The sequence below is a fragment of the Narcine bancroftii genome, chromosome 10 (assembly GCF_036971445.1).
Source record: "Narcine bancroftii isolate sNarBan1 chromosome 10, sNarBan1.hap1, whole genome shotgun sequence".
NCBI classification, from domain to species: Eukaryota; Metazoa; Chordata; class Chondrichthyes; order Torpediniformes; family Narcinidae; genus Narcine; species Narcine bancroftii.
In genome coordinates this window covers 8889216-8912847 of record NC_091478.1, presented here as the reverse complement: position 1 = coordinate 8912847, position 23632 = coordinate 8889216, and the positions used below count along the sequence as shown (strand labels likewise).

Genomic DNA, 23632 nt, shown 5'->3' with positions numbered 1-23632 from the left:
CACTTTAAAAAATGCAAATGTAAATTAGAACTCATTTGTGTCAAAGATGTGCCCAAATGATGTAAAACTCTAGGTCCCATAGACACCATCTACATTGGCACTTGGACTCATTATCATGCACCAAGGTGGATACAAAAAATATACACAATTGATGAAACTTGGAAGATTGAGCTTGTTCAGTCAATCATGCCAGACAGCGAGCCCTGCAGCAGGAGTTCCTCAGGCCCGACCATCTCCAGTTAATTCATCAATGATCATTCTTTCATCGCGAGGTGGAGATGTTTTCTGATGAATGCACAACATTCCACTCCATTTGCAAGTTCTCAGCAAGGTTGAAGCAGCCCATTCAGAATGATCTGGAGAACCCTCAAGCATGGCCTGATAACTAATGGGTGACAACTGTGCTGCAAAGTTTCAACTTCCAACAAATATGGGTCAATCTAGATAGTCACTGGCATTACCACCACCTACAAGCTGGCACAGTCACCATTGACCTGAAAGTTAAAAGCCACAATTTTCATATGCTGGTCAATTTATTAAGATGGAATAACACACTGCTTAATACCAAAAGGCTTTGCATCATCTGCAAGACACATTTTATAAAGGTGATGAAATACCTGCTACTTGCCAAATAGCACTCAAGAAATTTCCATAATCCTGGATAAAACAGCCTTTTGAGACACACACCCCATTCACCTCACTGCATTTCACTTCCTCTCCTAGAGCATTGAAGCTCCACTCTATATCACCAATGATGCGATTCACTGAACCACTCTGAGCCTCCCAAGCCCACGAGTCTTTGCAACAGGGAGGAGGGCAGTAGCTCCTGGAAATGCCACCGTATGCAGGTTCCTGCGTCAGTTATACGCCATATGAATTTGGTAATATATTGCCATTAGTTTATTGCTGATGGGTCTAAGTCTTGGAACTTTCTTCCCAAGAGCATCATGGCTCATTGCCACCTTCTCAAGGCCAACTAAGTAACTAGTATTAACATGGGATACTCCTGACCAGCAACAGCCTCAAAAGTAGGGGGATTGGTATGAGAGGAGGATACAAAATGAGAGAGCAAAGAGTGAGAAAGGGACTGGACAAAAGAGGGTGAAGTAGAGGAGACTCCAGGGAAAGTGCAGTGAGAAGAGAGCGTACTGAGAAGAGAGGGTGGGGTAAAGAGAGGTGATTGATACATTATGATTAATTTATAAAAAGAAAATTGGTCACTAGCCCAAGTGCAAAAGGAAAACCATTTATGGATCAGTTCATTTGTGCTGAGTTTGCTTTCTAATACAAGTGAGAAAGGGAGGCTGCTAAATTATCTCCTCATGTTCGTAACAAAGACAACAGGCTTTCAAAAGTGTTTGCTCGTCCAGCTGAAACGTTTTATGGTTTAAAAAAAAATGTAAAAGGTTTAAAACTACTCCAGCGACTTTTCGATAAAATAAACCCAGATGAAAATCCTTTTTTTTTAAAAAAACAAAGAATTTGGAACAACAGTTTTGAAACGTAGCAGGAATCAGTTACAATCGACTTGAGAATCCATGAATTGATACCCCTGCTTAAAAATAAGAGAGTGCTTTACAATCTTTGGGTTTACATGGCCGGTTGGTTTTCAATGGTTTTAGAAAAGATATTTTAGATATTCAAACCACTCCAGTCATACAGAAGATCAACTTCCACCGAGTTGAATTGCAAAAGAAGCCCCAAAGCGGAATTAAAAATTTAGAACTTTGCATCATGAAAGGAACAAGATTGATGGTGAAGAGATTATAATACTGACTGGATAAAATGTGAAGGACATTTTTTAGGATGCATCTGCATTCTCCTAAGAATAGGTCAGCAAATCTGTATTATTTGTGTTCAAGCTAAAAATCTGTTTCTGGCTGTGTAACAGCTTGAAAAATCAGCTCAAATGATTGAAAATGTAGCAAGTTATTAATATTTCCTGAATAGTGTTTTTCATTCCAATTTTAATCCTGGCCTTCATGTGCTGAAACAAAAATGTTAATCCCTACATGGTTTCTTATCAATCAGCTTTTATTCTCCTGTCAAGATGTAATTGTGCACACAGATGAATGACAATCCCTTGGAAATTTAAAATAATCTTATCAAAAGGTTGAGTGATTCCTGCATGTCTTACATATTGTAAAATTTGAATACACAAGTCATTTCTAATGTGCTCATGTCATATTAATACACAGGAGCAGTGCACACATCTTTGTAATTTATAATTCAATGACATCGAAGTTGCTTCACATCCATTTTGGGAAGATGGGGAAGGGTCTAAAGAACATCAGCCTGAGCCTACAGTCCAGCACATACCTGAGTCATCTTGGCAAGGTCAAGGGATGGCCTCTGCTCTTCTTCTGGTCTCCGGCGTTTCATCCCAACTTTCTGATCGTTGTGGACGCAGGGCTGGGACCTGCATCGGAGCAGGCGGCTGGTTCTCTGCACGTGCTCTGGGGCTGTGGCAGACGCTGCATTTGTGGATGGCTTGCCGAGCTCCAGCACAGATATCTGCTCATGAGATGCAGAAAGTGGCCGTAGCAGATCGACCCTGGATGCAATTCCCGAAGCGGCATCAGGGTGCAAATCATCTTCAAACTCTCCACAGGTGGGTGAGGCCCAGAAGCCCTGGCCCCAATGGTACACAGACCTGTTGCTGGTAGCCAAGGGTTCACATGGGAAAGAGAAGACATTGGATCTTGAAGGCAGGCTAAAACTTGAACTCCTCTGCATTGTAGACACCCCATTTGAACAATGTTGCACACTGCTCCCACTGTGGCAGCGCCTTTTGTCTACTGGAGTCCAGACCTTTGACCCACTTGGTTTCCATGGTGACCGACAGCTTGAGAGTTCATCTGAAAATGAGAGCGACCTACACTGTCGCTTGCTGGGAGGTGCCAACGGGTTGCTGCTTGGGTCACTGAGGCTGAGGTCCTTGATTAAACTGGTCACGGCAGACGTTGTACCTGCATCACTTGGCCAGACTGCATTCTCCTGATACTCATCTGAGCCAGTCAAACAAGTCCAAGGTGGATCCAGATGACTGGAGCTTTGCTCAAGGTCAATGTGACACTTCCTGTTGAGGTCTTTCCACCGATCACCCTCTTTTTATTTCAAACAAACAAAACAGAAAGGTTTTATTAGACTGTACTCTGATGCCACTTCAAGGATTAGTTCTTAAGGAAAGCAATATTACAAAAAGAATGGTAAATCATAATTTCAATCGAATGTCCAAAAGTTAGCGTGATCACATTTTCTACCTAAATCCAAGGAACTAGTGTGTGAGACCACAGGTGACTTGGCAGGATAGATATACAGGTAATAGAGGAGAAAAAAAAAAGAGGCTAAATATTTTAAATGTTGCTCAGGTACATAAAATACACATGAGCAGATGAGCAGTATTTACTAGGGATATGAGATCAAACTATTCAAGTATTTTAAGGCACCATTGATAAATAATGCAATAAACTCAGTCTCGCACCATGATCACAGGTCTTTATACACTGATAAACCAGCACTGAATTTGCAGGCTGAAAAGTTCATGCTCACTTTGGTTTTAACTCCCATTAATCCTTCACCACAGCCCACTCCCTCCGAGGTCCTATCTTACATCCAGGGAACCCCTGTCCTATTCCCCCATCTCCTTTTCCTGATATGGTCCAGGACCCTGCTCTCTTCTCTTCCATTTCTTTGTTTTGTCCAATCACCCACTTGCTCTACCACAGTCCCGTGTCTTCACCCCATGTCTAATCCACTCACTGCTCATACATTCTGGTTTTCCCCTGTACTTTGGAGGTTGCACTCTTGTTCCTGAGTTGGGAAACAGAGCACAAAACTCCAGGCTGAAGCTTTAGGAATGATGGATTGCCCTTCAGATAAAATGCTAAACAGGCTCCATTTGCTCTCTCAGAGAGCTATGATCACACGACACTATATCAAAGAGCAAAATACTTATCCCAGCGAGTTATCTCGAGGGTCCTGGCCAATATTTATCTCTCAGTGAGTATCACTTGATCATTATCACTTTGTTCGTAGATCATGATGTACTAAACTCTCTGCCAGATTTCCAAATGATGACAGTGACTTGATTTCAAAACTACACCAATTCTATGGTCTGTCACATGCTTCAGGGTATTCTGAAAGAGACACGAAAGCTGACACAAATTCAACTTGTTCTTCATCGTCCGTCCACAATCCTCTCCGATTGCCCATCCACATCCTACTGCACTTTTTGTCATCTTGTCCTCCATTCCTAATGCAGAGGTATTATTAAATTAATTGATCTGGAACCACACATATCCACCAACTGGTGGGTCAAGTATGGGGCACCCACAATTTAGTTCATTCTCAAGACCATTAGTGGCGCGCTGATGAACAGGACCAGCTGGGAGCCTCTTCCAATCTTCGCCCAAAATAAATGCCCTTAGCCTGATTCTGCTGAAATTGGGTACCAGGATGTTACTCCAAAATAAAACGTATTCAACGATTATCACCCCCCCGGCCACAAAGTCTCAGTGTTAACCAATAAAAAAACCTGTGCCAACATGTATTTGGTACAGCAACTTTGGCCATTTATTTATTTATTTAGAGGAAAAGAATCAATGACATTTAGAAGCTAACTGAGAGGACAGATGGCAATACCCTTCAAATATTCCATGAAATATCCTGCAAATTCCCATATATCCTCCCTATGTCAGACTTTATTGTTTTACCTGAAAAGACCCACTATGTCTGAACAAAGGGGTCAGTGTGGTTCGTCAGTCGGATATTTCACTGCCAAATGCCTCAACTTAACATGAACGTGAGTATATAACAGAGGGTAAACTATGGGGAGCCCTCCTTTGCTGGAGATGTTGATGTCATTAAACAAAGGCCTCTTTGATTCTGCAGGTAGATGTAAAAGGCACCAAGCAATGGTAGCCTCATCTAATATTGCTGAAGAAAAAGGCTCCAAATGGGCAGAGCTATGAATTATTTTATGCTCTCCTAAGGAAATGGAAGGCACTGAATAATTACGTCTTTTTCCCATTTCAATGACTAATCACAGAAAGAAAACCATGCCGGCAGGATCAGTGTGGCAGAGATCTGCATTTTGTAGTGACTGGACAAATTTGGGCTTCTCATCCTTCAAGGAACTTTTCTGTGAGATGATTGGAAAGTTATTCTGTGCAGTAGATGGAAAGAGCATCATGAATCAAATCAGTCCGGATGCTGTGTTAAATAATTCCTCTTCAAAAAAAAAAAATGGGAGGTAGAACATTGTAAGTGAGCAGGTTGTTTGCTATACTGTGGTCCTAATTAATTACAGTGGTTATCAGGAACAGTAAATTATTCATTAAATCTTACAATCACAGATAAAAAATATTCAGTCCATCTTTCTCCATTATGGAAAACTCAAATTCATTACATGCAGTTTTCAAACAATTTTTAAATGATTCAAGGGTATTAATTTGACAATGGGATGTAGGTACAAGAGAACTAATCCACACATGCTGTCATGAGTTCAGGTTTGGTAAATGGTAAATTTTGAACGACTATACCTGGGTACTTTGTCAAACACCAGATTTTGCTCATTCTAACCCATCAAGAGATCTAGGTGGATTAAATCAAATGCTTGATTTAGAACTCAACTTAAATGACGTGCAAGATAAATATTGTGATTGGCCTGCCCTACCTCTTCTAACTGAGGTTTGGTTAAAATTAGATCTAACTGAGTCATCAATACACGCAATGAATCTCCTAACAAAATATGAAAAATAAACTGTAGAACCATCCAATAATAAGTTTGTTTGCTGTAATTGATAATTCAGAAAATTTCTAGATGGATGTACAAAGCTGGGTCGAATGTTCTCTCTCATCCATTATTATTATTAGATTTTATGAGCTGGTTATTGTTCTTGCTTATGCTGGCAACAAGCAGTGTAATCACCTGCAAGGCTCCCATTATTATTCATCCAAATAGGAATTAAACTCCTTAACACAGTTTCATAAATAATTGATATGACACACTGATAATTTCCATCACTGCATAGGCAATTTATCACAAATTAGTTTAAGCCAAAGGCACGTTCGGCCCAAATGAATATATTTATATCACAGTGATTTTGCTAACATTGTAGGCTAAAGCCTTAAATTATTAAAATAAATATTTAATTTGAATATGCACTTCTATAAAGAATCAAATGGCCTGTTACCTGCCCTCTTATCAAGTACCGATTCAAAAATCCTCCAAAACAGAGATAAAATATTCAACTCAGAAAGATCTCCCTCAACCCTGATTGGAATTTAACTTGGGTATCAAAGAAAATTTTAAACATCCAGAATATCCCCACAATCCAATGGCAATAAAACAAGTAAATGCTTGGTTAAAAAAAAATGAACACAACATACTTATGCTATCAATCAAATGAAGTAATGTCTCATTATATTAACCAAGGAGACAGAGTCAAAAAATTTTCAGTGTCTTGGCCATTTGAAAACCACTGACAAGTTGATCATTCAGCCAGCACAGTACAGATTTTTTTTTCATGCTGCCACACACATCAAGCCTGTAACTCAGTTATGATGAGGGAAAGTGACAGGTCCTCGGTAAGTTAGAAGAATAATCAGGAAAAGCCAAAAGGAGTTCAGAGTCCTGGAATCATTTTGTTCCCCTCATTCTGACGTGTCAATATACTGTCGTTTGTATTTTAAAAAAATTGGTCGTGGAGGGGCAATTGGAAGGAATGGCAAAGACCGATTATTTGTCTGCGAGGTACACCACAGAATATTTCATGAGGAATTACTGAAGTGACAAGGAGAGATGTGAACAATGCACAGGGGCATATTGAGGAGACGCACCTGCCAATCAATGCAATGCACACACAGCCGGAGAGGGAAAGCTGAAATAAAATTCAGATAACAAACTATGAAGAGTGAAATGAATAGGTGCACAGCTGACATTCGGAATTAAAAGGGACTATACCATTGCATCTATTTATAGTGTACTAACTATAGTCAAAAGTATAAACTTTTCAGGAATTTACTGGCTTTAGTGTAATATCAGTGATATTATATCTTAATGAATTAAAAACAAGAAACATCAAGTTGCTCAGCAGTGACATGTAACAACTTTGTAATAAAAGGTTTTGTTCCGCTCACATTGTCTTTGACATTTAAGTTCATTGTGCAGAACAATGGTAATAGCCCTGCTGTCAAAATGTACTTGTGAAATGGAATTTTATAAACAGAATACAACACATTGCAAATGCAAATATAGTGGAAGCAACCCAGGATGATTTCTGCCTATTTGCATTTCTTTACAAAAAGTAATTTCCGGCCTATAACTGTTATATACCTCATTCTTACACAAGCTTTTTTTAAAAAAACACATTGAATGAGTTCAGTAAAATCTCAACAAGTAAGATGATAACAGTTGGCCTACTTGAGGACAACTCCCCCTAAACTGTATTAATGATGCTTTGGGGATGCACAACCCAGTCTGAAGTCTTCAATCTGTTAAAGCCATTTTACATAATCGATGCTGGGCATCTGTGAAAGTCAACTAAACATTGACTTGTTTTTTTTTCCCCTCTCCCTTGCCAATGTGCTCTCCTTGCTTTGGCTCTGACACTAGACTGACATCTGGTCATTCAAGTGTTCTGAAATCGACAACTGTTTGAGGGGAACACATCACAAACAAACACACCAGTCAAAAGCTACACAAGCAGATTTCTAGTCCATATCTGTGGATACTAAATCAACAAATTCCAGATGACTTTCTCCATCAAACACAGGCTCAGGAGTACAGTTGTGTGAACCTAACTGCTCCTTGGGATATCATTATACGGTTGGCACAATTATATTACACCAGCAGTAACTTGGGGTTAAATCTGGTGCTGTCTGCAAAGTTGTTTGTGCGTTCTCCCCATATCTACGTGGGTTTCCTCCAGGTGCTCCGGTTTCCTCCTATCCTTCAAAATGTACAGGGATTGTAGGTCAATTGGGGTATTTGGGCAGCACATATTCATGGGCCAGAAGGGCCTGTTGTCAATGCTAATGTCTCAAATTAATATATTTTAAAAATCAGTCAATTGAACAAAGACTGCAGATCTTCAATGACCTAGCTACTCACTAAAAAACATGGGACTAAGTCTTGTGACCAACAGAGTATGGGGCCAGGTCTTGTGATCACAACTCATTCCCTAATTTGCCACAGCATTAATTAGCTAAGCTCGGGTTGTGCATTTTCAAATATTCATTCTCAGGATCTGGATGTTACTGGCAAGGCTGGAAGCCAGCAGCCAACCCAAAATACCCTCGAGAAGGTTGTGGGGAACTATCTTCTTCAACTGCAACAGTCCTTACTGTGCAGATACTCCCATCGTGTGCTCTGTTTCCAGATGTGTGCTTTGAAGGTAGACATGGAGATGTTGGTGTATCAATACACCTACTGCCTTTGTCCCTCTTTTCAGGTTTACGAGATGCTGTTGAAATTGCCTGGATAAGCAATTTCAGTGCATTTTTTAGATGGTACATACTGTAGCCACTTAGTATGGTTGATGGGGAGCTAATTAAGTGAGCAACTTAAAGTGGTGCTGAACTGTTTGGGAATTAGTGACACTACACACGTTCACGAGTAGAACATTTCATCATGCTCTAGACTGGTGCCTTGTAGATGGACCAGTCTACAGTCTGGAGTCAAGAGCCAAGTGTCAAACCGAGTAGATTGTTGGTGAGTAACTGCTGCTTTACAGCACCAATGACAACATCAATGTGCTGATGACTGAGAGGAGACTGTTGGATAAGAACTGGGTGAACAGCACATGCCTGGGCAATTCTGCACATTTTCAAAAGATGCCATTGTTGTAACTGTATAGGAATTGCTTGGCTGGAGGTAATTCTAAAGCATAGGTCTTCAGCATCACAGCTGGGACGATGCCTGGTCCAGACTCCTTTGTTGCATCCAGTGCTCTCAGCCATTACAACGAGTAAATCAAAATGGGTGAAGACTGTTTTTTTTTGTCATTTGTTTATTTTAAATTTAGACATGCAGCATGGAAACAACCCTTCCGGCCCATGATCCTGTGCTGTTCAATTAATCTACATCGCCCAGTATATTTTGAAAGGTGGGAGTAAACCGGAGCACCCAGACGAAGCCCAAGCAGCCATGGGGAGAATGTACAAACTCCTTGCAGACAGCATGGGATTCAAACCCAAGTTCCGATCCGTGGTGATGTAACAGCATTGGATTAACCGCTATGCTAACCTTGCCGGTCTGGAGATCTTCAATCAATCTTCAGCACTCTGGTTGAAGAGTTGTGAAGACTTCAGTCTTTATATTAGCACTCACATGCTGGGCCTACAATGTTGAACATCTTTTCTCTTCCCCCTTTAGCTGTTTCACTGCCCACCTCTGCTTGTGCTTAGAAATGGTGGGACTACAGAGCTTTGATACAAGACGTGAGATCAATTAGCCATGTGTATTGCCAGTCGATTTGGTTGCTTAAAATGTATATGGCTCTGTGTTGCAATGAGACCTCTTGATTTTTTGATGCTGCTTTCAACGTGCCTTCTAAACTCCTCATTGAACCAGGGTTGTCCCCTTGACAGTAATGTTAGAGAGGAATACACCGGGTCAGAACAATGCAGCCAGTGTTGGTATACAGGAGCACTACTGCTGCCAATGGTCCACATTGCCTCATGGATGCTTCGTTTTGAGATGCCAGGTCTGGCCCGAATCTAACCCACGTGTAAAGCCACAACCCCAATGGAGAGCCCTTGATACAAACAAGGATGCAAACTCTGTCATATAAGGATGGTGTAGAGCAGATATCTTTGCAATGGGTACTCAGCTGCTCCCTTCCCACATGCAATAATGTCTAATTCTAAGAATGAAAGGAACTTAGTTACACCATGAATTACAAATACAAATTAGTTACCTTAACCAAGCAATTCCTTTTTTTTTTAAAAAAAGCAAGCCCAATAGAAAGAAAAAAGCAATATACTGCCAAAAGTATGATTGATTTTGCAGGCCAGTTGAGCTGCAGACAGCAGAGAAAAAGTGAATAGACAAAGCTGAGATCACAGCGAAGAGAGGTTGGAATTAAGGGGGGAAGGGGGGTGCAATCAGGGGAGGGAATGGAGGGTGCTGCAAGAGAAAAATGTAAATAGATGGCAGGTAGTTTCCATGAGTTATATGTTTACAAGTCTGTGAACATAATTGGCAACTCAAGTGTTGAAAAATGTGTTCAATTTAGCTTTAATTAATTCCTCAATTGTAATTTCAAATTGCACTGATGCAAAGTATAAAGCACGTAGCCTTTAGTTTTAAAGGCAATTGGATAACCAACTGAAATGGTTTAATTGGAGACATGAAGCAGTGAACTATGTCGGCGGATCCAGCTTGAAGGGTTTAGGCTTTGGTGAGGTTAGGTTGATGGTGATCAAATGGATTAAGTAAAGAAACTATTATCGGACAGGCATGCAGAGGAGTTGATAGATCACAACAGTCATATACAAGGGAGTTGATGTGAATCAGAATCTTGACTCAGAGTTCAAGATTCAGATACTGCAACGCAAAATCTTCATTCCTGGAGAATCAGCACCACCCGTTACAGTAAGTACTGTAAAACTAGTCAGTCAAGAGGGATAAGACAGCATAGCAGAGGGCTGGAGGGAGTGAACAGCAGAGGGCTGGAGGGAGTGAACAGCAGAGGGCTGGAGGGAGTGAACAGCAGAGGGCTGGAGGGAGTGAACAGCAGAGGGCTGGAGGGAGTGAACAGCAGAGGGCTGGAGGGAGTGAACAGCAGAGGGCTGGAGGGAGTGAACAGCAGAGGGCTGGAGGGAGTGAACAGCAGAGGGCTGGAGGGAGTGAACAGCAGAGGGCTGGAGGGAGTGAACAGCAGAGGGCTGGAGGGAGTGAACAGCAGAGGGCTGGAGGGAGTGAACAGCAGAGGGCTGGAGGGAGTGAACAGCAGAGGGCTGGAGGGAGTGAACAGCAGAGGGCTGGAGGGAGTGAACAGCAGAGGGCTGGAGGGAGTGAACAGCAGAGGGCTGGAGGGAGTGAACAGCAGAGGGCTGGAGGGAGTGAACAGCAGAGGGCTGGAGGGAGTGAACAGCAGAGGGCTGGAGGGAGTGAACAGCAGAGGGCTGGAGGGAGTGAACAGCAGAGGGCTGGAGGGAGTGAACAGCAGAGGGCTGGAGGGAGTGAACAGCAGAGGGCTGGAGGGAGTGAACAGCAGAGGGCTGGAGGGAGTGAACAGCAGAGGGCTGGAGGGAGTGAACAGCAGAGGGCTGGAGGGAGTGAACAGCAGAGGGCTGGAGGGAGTGAACAGCAGAGGGCTGGAGGGAGTGAACAGCAGAGGGCTGGAGGGAGTGAACAGCAGAGGGCTGGAGGGAGTGAACAGCAGAGGGCTGGAGGGAGTGAACAGCAGAGGGCTGGAGGGAGTGAACAGCAGAGGGCTGGAGGGAGTGAACAGCAGAGGGCTGGAGGGAGTGAACAGCAGAGGGCTGGAGGGAGTGAACAGCAGAGGGCTGGAGGGAGTGAACAGCAGAGGGCTGGAGGGAGAAATGCTGTTCTTTCCAGCTGCAATCACAAATCCCATCGGCTTTGTTACCTGCCTGGTGCCAAGGATAAAACTTGGGGAGCAACTTGGTAAGGGAGGGGAAAGACTCAGATCTACAAACTTCTTGGGGAACAAGCAAGTTGAAAATGGCAACAGAGGTTCTGCTGAAGGAGTATGAGCAGTTAAGAGTCCAAATTAAAAACTAAAACCACTAAAAGCATTACCACCCAAGACAAGCTGGCAAATAAGATCAGAAAACTGAATGCTTAGCTGGATAGATTGGAGTGAGAGAAATTGACTTCATTGCATGGGGCAAAGACGGTCATATTGGGAAAAGAGGAAGCTGCTCAGTTTCACTTAGGGACACGTTTCACTTGAATTGGGCCATGACTGGCACCCAGCAAACATGCATCTGCAGAGAAAGCTTTAGCTAATTGGTGGGGAGGGTGTCATTTCCTGGTGAGGGGAATGCAAGGTTAAAGATAAAGAACTATGCAGTAAAATGGTTAATGATAACTTGAGTGTGTCACAACCAACAGTGTGTATGAACATAAGAGTATCATTCCACTTAGTGTCAGAGCAGAAAATGTGGTACAAAGAAAAAATTAAAGGTTTTTATCTTAGTCCACAACAGTGATTTTCAAACATTTTTCTTTCCACTCACATACCATTTTGAATAATCCCTATGCCATAGGTCTCTGTGATTAGTAAGGGATTGCTTAAGGTAGTATATGAGTGGAAAGAAAAAGTTTGAAAACCCCTGTTTTAATTGTACCTTATTGACTTGTAATGTGCATGGTTTCATAACTCCAAAGGAAATGGGCCAATGACAATTTTTCTCAAGCAAAATATTTCAGTAACAATTGGGCCTCGAGCAGTGATTCTCAACCTTCCCTCCCACTCTCATACCACCTTAAGCAATCCCTTACTAATCACAGAGCACCGATGGCATAAAGTGGTATGTGAGTGGAAAGAGAAAGTTTGAAAACCCTGGTCTACATTAGTGAAATAGAAAGCGAATTAACGGCACAGTTGAAAATAAGTATCTTTGGCTTGGCTTCGCGGACGAAGATTAATGGAGGGGTAATGTCCACGTCAGCTGCAGGCTCGTTTGTGGCTGACAAGTCCGATGCGGGACAGGCAGACAATGAGTATAAGTTAAGAGTTACTGCAGAGACATGTTGCAAAGTGACCAACACTGGGAATTAAGTATTGTTAACCTTAATTGATTGTGAAGGAAAAGTTAATTGAGGACATTTAAAATAGGCAAAATGAAAAAGGATTCAGGGTGGCCTTGATATAACATAATAAAGGGTCCAGACTCAAAAAAAAAATCAAATTGAATAAGTCTGAGGGAAGGCAAGAGGCAGAAAGCATTGGTAGAAATTGTATGCAAGGCCCCCAGGACAGCAGCAGTCGTCTTAGTGTATAGTACAAGAGGAGCAAAATAATCACTGGGACTTTAATCTACATATGGAGCAGACAAATCAAACATGTGTGAGGAATGAATTCATGGAGTGCATTGGAGATGGTTTCTCGATCAGAAATACAAGTAGTATCAGCCTTTTGCTAACCTTGTATTGTATGTGAAGAAAAAGTTAATTGATGAGGTCTTAAATCTAGCTGAAACCAAGTTACAAAGGCTGATAATGGACTTGGTCATGGTAATTGCTTATTACCACGAGTAAAAAAACCAATGGCTAACTTTCAAAGGATTTATATATGCTTATAGATCTACAAGGTAAATAAAACAGGAAAAGTAGATGAGGTATAACTGTCAAAAGGCATTAAAAGAGAGTATTAGTTCAAATGAAAAGGCACATAAACTTGCTAAGATAGGCACTAATTTGAGAACTGGGAACATTTTGGAATTCAAAGAAAAGAGCAAAAATCGAGGATAATCAATTGAGAAAATAAAAACAGGCTGTAAAAATTAACATGCAAAAGGGAAAAGATTAGCAAAAGTTAATGTGGGTTCTTTACAGATCAGACAGGAAAAATTATACTGGGGAATAAGAAATTGGCTGAGGCATTATACATGGAAGAAGCTAGTGGAGAACTGTAGTCTAGATCAAGCAAGGAGCACAAAGAAATTAAAATCCGCGAACAAGTTAATACTGGATAAATTAATGGATAAATTCCCAGAACCCAATGACCTGAATCTTGGGGCTCCCAAGAGTGAAATCATAGACATTGTTAATGCACTGTCATTTTCCAAAATTTCATGGATTCTACAATCACCTCCACGGGTCAAAGGGCACCATAACCCCATTTTTTAAGAAAGGAGGGGGAGATAAAACTGAGAACAATCGGTCTCTCAAATAAAGAATAGTGAGTTTGGAATTCTCTGTGCAGTCAAGGCTCACAAATCATAAGTAGAAAGATTTGAAGGGAATATAATATTTATTGGCTGTGCGCGAGATCGAGCCAACAACCCCAAAATATGGCTCAAATTTTCCTTGACCATTTTGACCCTCAATTTCCTGAAGGTGTTTCAGAACTGTTGTTGAAACAAGAGTGACAATGAGGAACAAAAAAATAAACCCAGCTAAAAATACCAGAACAATATTTCATTTCATCTTCTGTAAAACATCTGCAGTGCTATTTGACAGAGAAAAATTGGCCAATGGTAAAACTGACAAACTATGGAGAAATGAAATATTAGTTGGCTTTGGGAATGCAGAGTGAGAACTATCTCCTGAGTTTTTGCATTTAAAAAAAATCGTGTTGTTAATCATATATCAACATACACTGTGCATTTGAGAATTCCATGTTTAGGGGTGCAGATTCCGTACCTTCAGAACATGAAATCCTGAGCAATCACCTTCCTTCTACCGAAACTTTATTGGCAACTTTGCCAATAAAATTTGATAACATTTGTTCACCTCTCTGGATTCCAGAACATGTATGGAAAAAGGAAAATGAAAATGAGGATGAAGGCTAGAAATAAAAGTGACCTTAAAGTAAATTTCATAAATTTAGAAGATTAAAAATTAAGGCATATTTTCCCCCATCCCCATACATTTTATTTGGGTTCCTTGACAAAAGTGTGGAAAAATTCCAGGCAGAAATATAACAAAAGCATTCATAACAAAATAACCCAACTATCAGCCTAGAAATTTTATGCACAGACTCTTCTAGTCCCAATCTCACCAAGGAGGCTATCAGACCAGACACTTCTTGCCAGAGCACCTGAATGAATGACATTTTTCCCCGGCATCATTCACACATGTGCAGTGGGCATGACACTCATCTCTCCCCTATTGGCAGAGGTTGGAGAAATTATGTGAAACCCAGAATCTTCAATTTCAACTCCCAGTAAAAGGATCAAACCTGATTTAGTCAGTGGACATGAATCAACAGTTCATACACAGGAGAGATTAGCTGTGATCTCTGCCTGGATAATGAGCCCATGCCTTAAAGAGAATGGGACCACTCCCGACACACGCTTCAAATCCATGAAAATTATGGTCAAGTGTTGCCCCCTGCCAGTGATTCTCCCCATCGGCACAGCAGCCTTTTATGCTTCTTTCATGTGACTAACATGAAAAGAAAATTCTTTAAGGCACAGACACATTTTTCCTATCCTTCCTGGTGGTTCCCAACCTTTGACAATGACTTGCAACCAAGTTTCTCGGGCTCAAAGGATGAACCTCTCCTCTAGTGTGAAGTCTCCTCCTTTCATCTCCGCTTGTCAGTTATCAAGGGTGCCCTGGAGTACCCCGATAATGGGGATACGGTGGAACAATGGACAAGTTAGTGGACAGAAGTCCGATTTTGGCATCATCAATCCAGAGTCACTGATTCAAATACTATTATAGCAGTTGAAGTAGTTCTGGTAATTAAATAAATATGAAAATGTTAAAATATAAAGCAAGTCTCAGTGACGGTATCCGTGACACAAATGGATGTGGTTTAAAAAATCTAGTTCACCACTGCCATCCAAGGAGGGAAACCTGCCACTCGGTGTCAGTGCTACACAATTGCTCAGCAAAAGGAGGTGTAAGGCGCTCCTTCCATCTGATAACCTACAGGTCACCCTTGGGCAAAGTGCAGCATCTGTTTAGCCTCCCAATCAGGGTCACGTGAAGCCATGGATTGCAGATGGTGGATTTTTTTTTTAAACAAGCAGATTCTATAATTTGAAATTTATGGTTGTAAAACTAAAAACACTGGGCAGATGAATCTGCTGATCAATGACCAGGTTTACCCATCCAGTATGGACACTGCAACTGAAGAAGGCAAATGGAAACCACTTTGGAATTCGTCCCTTGTATAATCATGAACTCAAATCAACTATGGCCTCAGTTCAAAGATGTGAATGGAGCCTTCACTAGACGAGCCTCATCCAGTAGAGGATCTCATGAGCTAAGGTGAACCTCGACCACAGATTAAAAGCAAAGATCAGACTAGCAACCTGGAATCTAAGAACCCTTAACCAACCTGGTAAACTAGACAACATCATTATCTAGCCTGGCCTATATATGTTCCAGTCCCACTAATGGCAACTCTTAATTCCCTTACATTAGGGATGAGTAATAAATAGTGAAATTCCCAACACCCACATCTCATGAACGAACAAATTTTTAAAAATACCTATTACCCTCCATAACCTATTTATCCCTTCTTTCAACAAGGGTACAATAAAGATTCAGTGCATTGATTATTTGAATGGAAGGTTGTTCCACAAGATACAATTGAGTGGGATCACTGGATTTTAAAAGAATGAGATTTGATCACAATGAGTACATAAAATTTTTGGCAGAATCGTGGATGAAAAGGTTTTTATCTGGATAGTGAGTCTACATTTACAAGCCATAGTCTTACAACAAGGGACCAGCCATTTACTTTGAGGGGAGAAATAATATCTTCCCTCAGAAGATTCCAAATCTTTGGAATTCTCTACCTTAAGGGGCTGAAACCATTGAATCAATGTTTATTCAAGATTTAAATCAATGAATTCTTGAGGGCGAAAGTAATTGGAGGATAAAAGAATTGAGCAGCAAAGTGATGTGAATGCTGATGTTTCTATTGTAAGTGGATGAAACCAACATGGTTAATCGTGCTTCCATTAATAATTTGCATTGGAGGCTTAATTACATACAATGTCTTAGGAAAATCAAAAAAACACCTGCCATTCAACCCAACCAGTTCATGCCAGTATTAATGCTTCACTCGATCACCCTTCTGTCTTTCATTATCTATTATTTTCTCTTAGACTTGTCCAGCCTCTTAAAATCTGTACATCTTATTTATTGCAACCATTCCCTATGATTCTGAGTTCTATGTCTTCGTCACTTTAAAAATCAAGACGTTTCTCCCAAATTCCCTTTTTAATTTCTTAACGATTACGGCACAACACCTTAGATAAAAGAGAGTGGGGAAATCTATCAGTCTCTAACATCAGGCCAGATCGTGCAAGGACCGCTCATTTTCTCCCCTGAATAGTACTAGAGAATCAGATACAATTTTACGACAAAATTGTTAAGAATCGTGTATCAGCTGCCATGATAAGAACTGAACTGGCGTCTCTAAATTTTCAAACTGGACCTCTATTTACTACTGCATTGTCACCATTCATCACATTAGACTAGTTTTGATCATGTAAAACACAATGTAATTCTTTGAAGAAATAAATGAACTGCACTGATAAGAAAATGCACAAACGTTTGTATGTGAACTTCCAAATGAAATATAATGCCATGTAATTGTCTGTTACAAAGCGTTCCCTAATTTTAATGAAAGAGAACAAAGCAGCAGAGGTGGTTAAGAGTACAGAAGTTTGTGATATTTAACTGATGATTTTGTTATATAGGTAATATTATTAATGGAGTTAATTAAGGATGCTTTCTAAAAAAAAATTATAGATAGACATACAGGACATAATTACGATGTTTGGATGCAACATAGCAGTAAGAAAATAGCACAGTTGGCATGTAGGATAGATAGATGGTTGATAGAATTTAGAGATTGTGCATCTCCAGTGGTTGTGACATTCAGGACTGAAGGGCAGGGCTGGAGGGCACAGATCGGGGTAGTACACAGTCTGCAAGATGTCAACACAGATGTACAGGATAGTGACACTCAGAGAAGGAAGCATCAGCCTTGAATGCTCAGAAACACGAAACAGAGTCGGCCACTGCAGTTCAGCGATACCCCTTTTACTGTGAGGGAGCAGAGCCATCTGATTAACCTCCCACTCATCATGAGGTACTGAGATTTGATGTCCATGACAAAGTAAATTCCAGCTACTTCTACCTTCAGCCCTGCTTTTAAAAATTATCACATCTATCAGTTTTACAATACTTTGATGCCAGTCTGACTTTTGCATTTAAAACGTTGGTCAGTGTCGCTACAGTAATCACTGCCAATAAGGCAGACTCTCAGACTCAGAAACAAGGTAAAGTGACTCCACCTGCTCCCAACCTTAAAAAGCTGGAATTCCACAACATTCCTAAATGGGAATGGTAAGAGCATGCCATGCCAGGGACGCTGTTCTGTATCATCTGGGCAGAATGGTGGCATCTGCCGAGTGGAAGTACACAATCCTTTGAAAAGTTGAGAATTATTAGGACATGTACATCACTTTTGATTGAGGAAAAGACAGCCTGGGCATATTCCTTAAAATTCGCTTCTAATTTTCAGAAAGGACAAAGGTATGGTTAAAACAAGCAAATCAGAAGTAGACTGCATTTCTGATGCTACTCCAATTCACTTTTCACAATGGAAAGAGTTAGCTGTTACCATTACAGCACTGCTTCCCCACTGTAAAAGTGTATGTTGGCAGATACTCATCAATTTTCCAGCAAGCAATGCTTTAATGTGAGCAACTTTCAAAATAAAGTGGTGTACAAAATTTGTCTTTATCACCTTTGGTGATAACAGTTTGCAAAATAGTATCAGAATATGCACAGATAGAGAAGTCTGCAATACTCCTTCACTTTACTAATTTTTTAACCCACACTTTTTCCTCAGTGCTTTGCATCATTTCAGAGAAGGTGTAAAAGGATATCACCTTGTTATAGTTGCCCCAAAGACCTGAATGGAACGTGGTGCAAGACCATATATTACCATCACCCCAGAATGCTGAGTTAAAGTACATGATGATGCTACATTACAGGATGTTCTTCTCTGGAAAGAAAGTTATTTACAGTACTTTGGTCGCTAAATTAACAACTATTTATGTCTCAGCTAAGCTTAGTTCAACATTAAAAACCCATAAAATATGAAAAATTCAGCTTTCACCAAATATTTAGATCTTTTATTTTTTTTAACCTTTATTGAATGAATCTCTTGATACAACTGTCCCAGATGTTGCTAAAATCATACTGTGCGTGATTTCATTCTCCTCTCTAACATTCAAGGTTTTGGTTATTGTCATGCAATAATACATAAAAATGTAATCTCCATGATATACTTCAACTTTTGTCTGGCGTAAGGTGAACAAGAGTTTGTGAACTTGAACTGGGAGTAGTACAGAGGATAACCAGGTTAATTTTTGGACTGAAACTATTGTATGTGGAAAGGTTCAGCTGGCTGGATTTGCCAGCTCAGTTTAGTAGAGTGAGGAGTGATCTCACGGAAGCACACAAACTGTAGGTAAGGGAGGAGGACTGACGATGGTGGTAGCTGCAGGTAAGGCATTTCACCTTCCGGGCAAATCTAGTACCGGGAACAAAGCTTCAGAGCAACATCATCCAGTAAAGATTGGTAAGGGTAAAGTTGAAGAGGATTTCTTAGAATGTATGCGGGATTGTTTTCTAAATCAGCATGTTGAGGAACCGACAAGGGAACGAGCCATTCTAGACTGGGTATTGAGTAATGGAGAAGGGTTAATTAGCAATCTGGTTGTGAGGAACCCCTTGGGCAAGAGTGACCACAATATGGTGGAATTCTTCATTAGGATAGAATGTGACAGAGTTGATACGGATACAAAGGCTTTGAACTTGAAGAGGGGTAACTTTGATGGTATGAGATGTGAATTGGCTAAAATAGATTGGCAAATGGTACTTAAAGGACTAATGGTAGAAATACAATGGCAATCGTTTAAGGTTAGCTTGGAGCAAGTGCAGAAAATGTACATCCCAGTTTGTACGAGGAATAAATCGAGGAGGGTAACGTATCCGTGGCTAATAAGGGAGATCCAAGAGAGTGTCAAATCCAAAGAAGGAGCTTACAAATTAGCCAAAAAAAATAATATCCCTGATGATTGGGAGAAATTCAGAGTTCTGCAGAGGAGGACAAAAGGATTAATTAGGAAAGGTAAAAGGAATTATAAGAGGAAGCTGGCAGGGAACATAAAAAATGACTAAAAGCTTTTATAGATACATTAAGAGAAAGAGGTTAGTTAAGACAAATGTGGGTCCATTGCAGAAAGAAACAGGTGAGTTGATCATGGGGAACAAGAATATGGCAGACTGTTTGAATAACTATTTTAGTTCTGTCTTCACCAAGGAAGACATAACTAATCTACAGGAAATTATTGAGGATCGGGGATCTATTGTGATGGGAGGGACTAAAGGAAATAATTGTAAGTAGTTAAATTGCAAGGATTAAAGGCGGATAAATCCCCGAGTCCGGATAGTCTGCATCTGAGAGTGCTGAAGGAAGTAGCCCAGGAAATAGTGGATGCTTTGGTGATAATGTTTCAAACCTCTTTGGATACTGGATTCGTTCCTGAGGATTGGAGGGTGGCAAAATAACCTCACTCTTTAAGAAGGGAGGGAGAGAGAAATTGGGAAACTACAGACCAGTTAGTCTGACGTCGGTAGTAGGGAAGGTGCTAGAATTGGTTATTAAAGATGCAATTGCAGTACATTTGGAAAGTAGTGGTATCATCACACAGAGTCAGCATGGTTTTGTGAAGGGGAAATCATGTCTGACGAATCTAATAGAGTTTTTTGAGGATGTAACCAGTAGAGTGGATAGGGGAGAACCAGTGGATGTGGTATATCTGGACTTTAGTAAGGCGTTTGATAAGGCTCCGCACAGAAGACTAGCATATTAACTTAAAGAGCACGGTATGGGAGGTATGGTATCAAGGTGGATAGAGAATTGGTTGAGGGACAGGAAGCAAAGAGTAGGAATAAATGGGTTCTTTTCAGAATGGCAGCTAGTGACTAGTGGGGTACCGCAGGGCTCAGTGCTGGGGCCGCAGTTGTTTATGATATACATCAACAACTTACATGGAGAATAGATAGCAGTATCTCGAAATTTGCAGACGATACGAAGTTGGGTGGCAGGATTAGCTGTGTGGAGGATGCTAGGAGAGTGCAGGGTGATTTGGACAAGTTAGGCGAGTGGGCCAGGATATGGCAGATGCAGTATAATGTGGATAAATGTGAGGTTATCCACTTTGGAGGTGAGAACAGGAATGAGGATTATTATTTAAATGGTATCTGTTTTGGAAAAGGGGAGATGCAGTGAGACTTGGGTGTTGCTGTGCATCAGTCATTGAAAGTGGGTGTGCAGGTGCAGCAGGTGGTGAGGAGGGCAAATGGTATGTTGTGGTTCATAGCGAGAGGATTTGAGTCTAGGGGTAGGGAGATCCTGCTGCAGCTGTATAGGGCCTTGGTGAGATCACACCTGGAGTACTGCGTGCAGTTTTGGTCACCTTATCTGAGAAAGAAGATCCTTGCCTTGGAGGGGGTGCAGAGAAGGTTCACTAGGCTGATACTGGGGATGGAGAGACTCGCATATGAAGAAAGGCTGGATAGACTAGGCTTGTATTCTCTGGAATTTAGAAGATTGAGGGGGGATCTTATAGAAACATAAAACATAAGGGTTTAAGACAGACTAGATGCAGGAAGGTGGTTTCCAATGCTGGGAAAAACCAGAACCAGGGGCCATAGTTTAAGGATAAGGGTGAATTTTTTTAGGATTGAGATGAGGAAAAATGTGTGGTAAATGTGTGGAATTCTTTGCCACAGGAAGTAGTTGAGGCCGGTTCCCTGTCAATATTTAAGTGTAGGTTAGATTTGGCCCTTGTGGCCAATGGGATTAGGGGGTATGGGGAGAAGGCAGGAACCGGGTACTGATCAGCCATGATCATAATAAATGGCGGTGTAGTTTTGAAGGGCCAAATGGCCTACCCCTGCACCTATTTTCTATGTTTCTATGAGAATGAGGAAGAGGACTGTAAATCTTTTAAATGTGTAACTGGATTGTATACTGGAAACTGGGTAAATGTTAAGGGCCAAGCATAGTCAAGGTTAAGGATAACATGGAGTAAAGTAAGGTCGAGGCCAAGATCCCCTCAACCTTAACCTTCCTGAACAGTGGACCAAGCTCAAGGCTCCTATATTCTTGGGTTCTTAATTTTTCAATAATTTTACTGTAACCATTCAAATTACTAATTTTCAACGCAAAATTCAAAGTCATCCAATATCAATTAAATATTTGCAGCAATGATGAAAAAGGACAATGAAAATCTGTCCAATACAATCTTACATCAAAAGTTCAGTACTGAAAGCATGGTTTTATGTAACGGAATTTGTCTCAAGAATTGAACTGAATTAGTTTAAAAAGGGACCTATGAGAACAGGCTGAACAGCTCCATGATTTAGAAACAGAGTATAATATTTTATTAATTATAACTGTTTAAACTGCAAAATATTTTTTTTCAATTACCTATTTTCTATGTACTCAAAGGTTTTTGGCTTTATCACAAGCAGTGGAAACAGGCAGATTTGTTGGGGCATGATCTGTATTTACACATTTCTTCTCCAATGCTGGTACACACAAACTATCAGGAGAATCAATTCACCTCATGCCTGAAGCAATCCCATGGCTCTTGAACTATTTAGGATCTAAGTTCCTCTACCCATTCAATTAAGGGCTTCAATGGATACCCGCTTTGTCCCTTTCAACAGCTTAATGTCTCAATTTTCCCCTTGAAATTGGATGAAGTCCAATATGCTCCTTTCCTACTTTTATACCTACGTTACAAAAATTCTCTTAACGAACACTAGCCTCTTATACAGAGAACAGAAAATGAGAGATTAATCCACAAGCTCCCTGCATTTACATTATGAGTATCCAATTTCATATTTTACTGGCAGAATTCTAACCCCCGACATTTATCAAGATATAATGTAATTGAGACAGAGGGAGTGGGAGGGAAGGGGCTGACTTTGCACATTGGGTGCCTGTGACCTGTGCTCCTATACAAGTAAATTGGCTATCCTGTGGACCCCGTGGGGCATTTCATGTGAAGTTATAATCAATGTAGTTGCTAAAATTCTACTGCACTTATTCTGATCCACATTGCTTCTAAACACAGCTCATTGTTGGGTATATAGGATTAGTCATATTTTCCATATTGTTTTAGGAACTGTCTGAGGAACATTGTGAAAAATTACAGTATTGCATGTTGCATGCGCCATGAGGTAAATAGTCTAAAGAATTTGATTCCCTAGCATTCAGAAAATATTTCGTGATTAACAAGCATCAAACAGGCCAAACTCCAGAGAAAACATCATCTTCATTGTACAGTGTTAAGCTCATACCACCTTATTATTGAACCTTGGGAGATAAAGTATTAACACAAATAGAAACTGGTAAATCACTTACCCATTATTCCACATGAGAGGAGAGTGGGTCCTTTACTCATTTTCTTTGGACTGTGCTGTAATTATTAAAAGAAGCTGTTAAGCCAAAATTATCGACAAAAATCTACCAGGTCAAGCAAGGGTAATAAATTAAAAAAATGAAATTTAAAAAAAGTCCAGCAATTTTCTTTAATTATCATGACATTTTCTAATTGTCTATCTGGGGAGAAGTGCAATTGACAAAATTACTGATGCAGCTTGACATTTTGCAGCAGGAAAAATTACCCAATCACCACAGAGAATTGAGTCATGTGACATTACATTATGACACCACTAACTGACCAATTTTGAATAACATTCATGTAAAAATTTAAATGAATACAATGCTTTGCACTTGACCAGTATGAAAAAAATGGCAAATAATTCAAGGGATACAGATCTCCAACTTGAACTCTAAACAATTCTCCAGAATTTGCACCTTTTCCCTTTAATAATGTCAATTGATGTCACTTTCTCTGCTGAGTTTCTATGCAT

The 23632-nt window shown here is 40.6% G+C and overlaps 1 protein-coding gene across 10 annotated transcripts in view; it reads right to left on the bottom strand.

Annotated features, from left to right (window-relative positions):
- fam53b (family with sequence similarity 53 member B) overlaps positions 1–23632 on the bottom strand; it is a 112900-nt gene that overhangs the window by 57855 nt on the left and 31413 nt on the right. For 7 of the 10 annotated variants that reach the window (XM_069899743.1, XM_069899736.1, XM_069899735.1 and 4 more), the window contains 2 exons: positions 23121–23175; positions 2320–3107 (listed from right to left, as the gene is read on the bottom strand). In XM_069899743.1, coding sequence (XP_069755844.1) covers positions 2320–3107; positions 23121–23175 — 843 coding nt within the window. Of the gene's footprint in view, positions 1–2319; positions 3108–5543; positions 5596–14344; positions 14439–23120; positions 23176–23632 lie in introns of all 10 variants that reach the window. The other 3 variants (XM_069899740.1, XM_069899742.1, XM_069899741.1) reach the window with 2 other exon arrangements.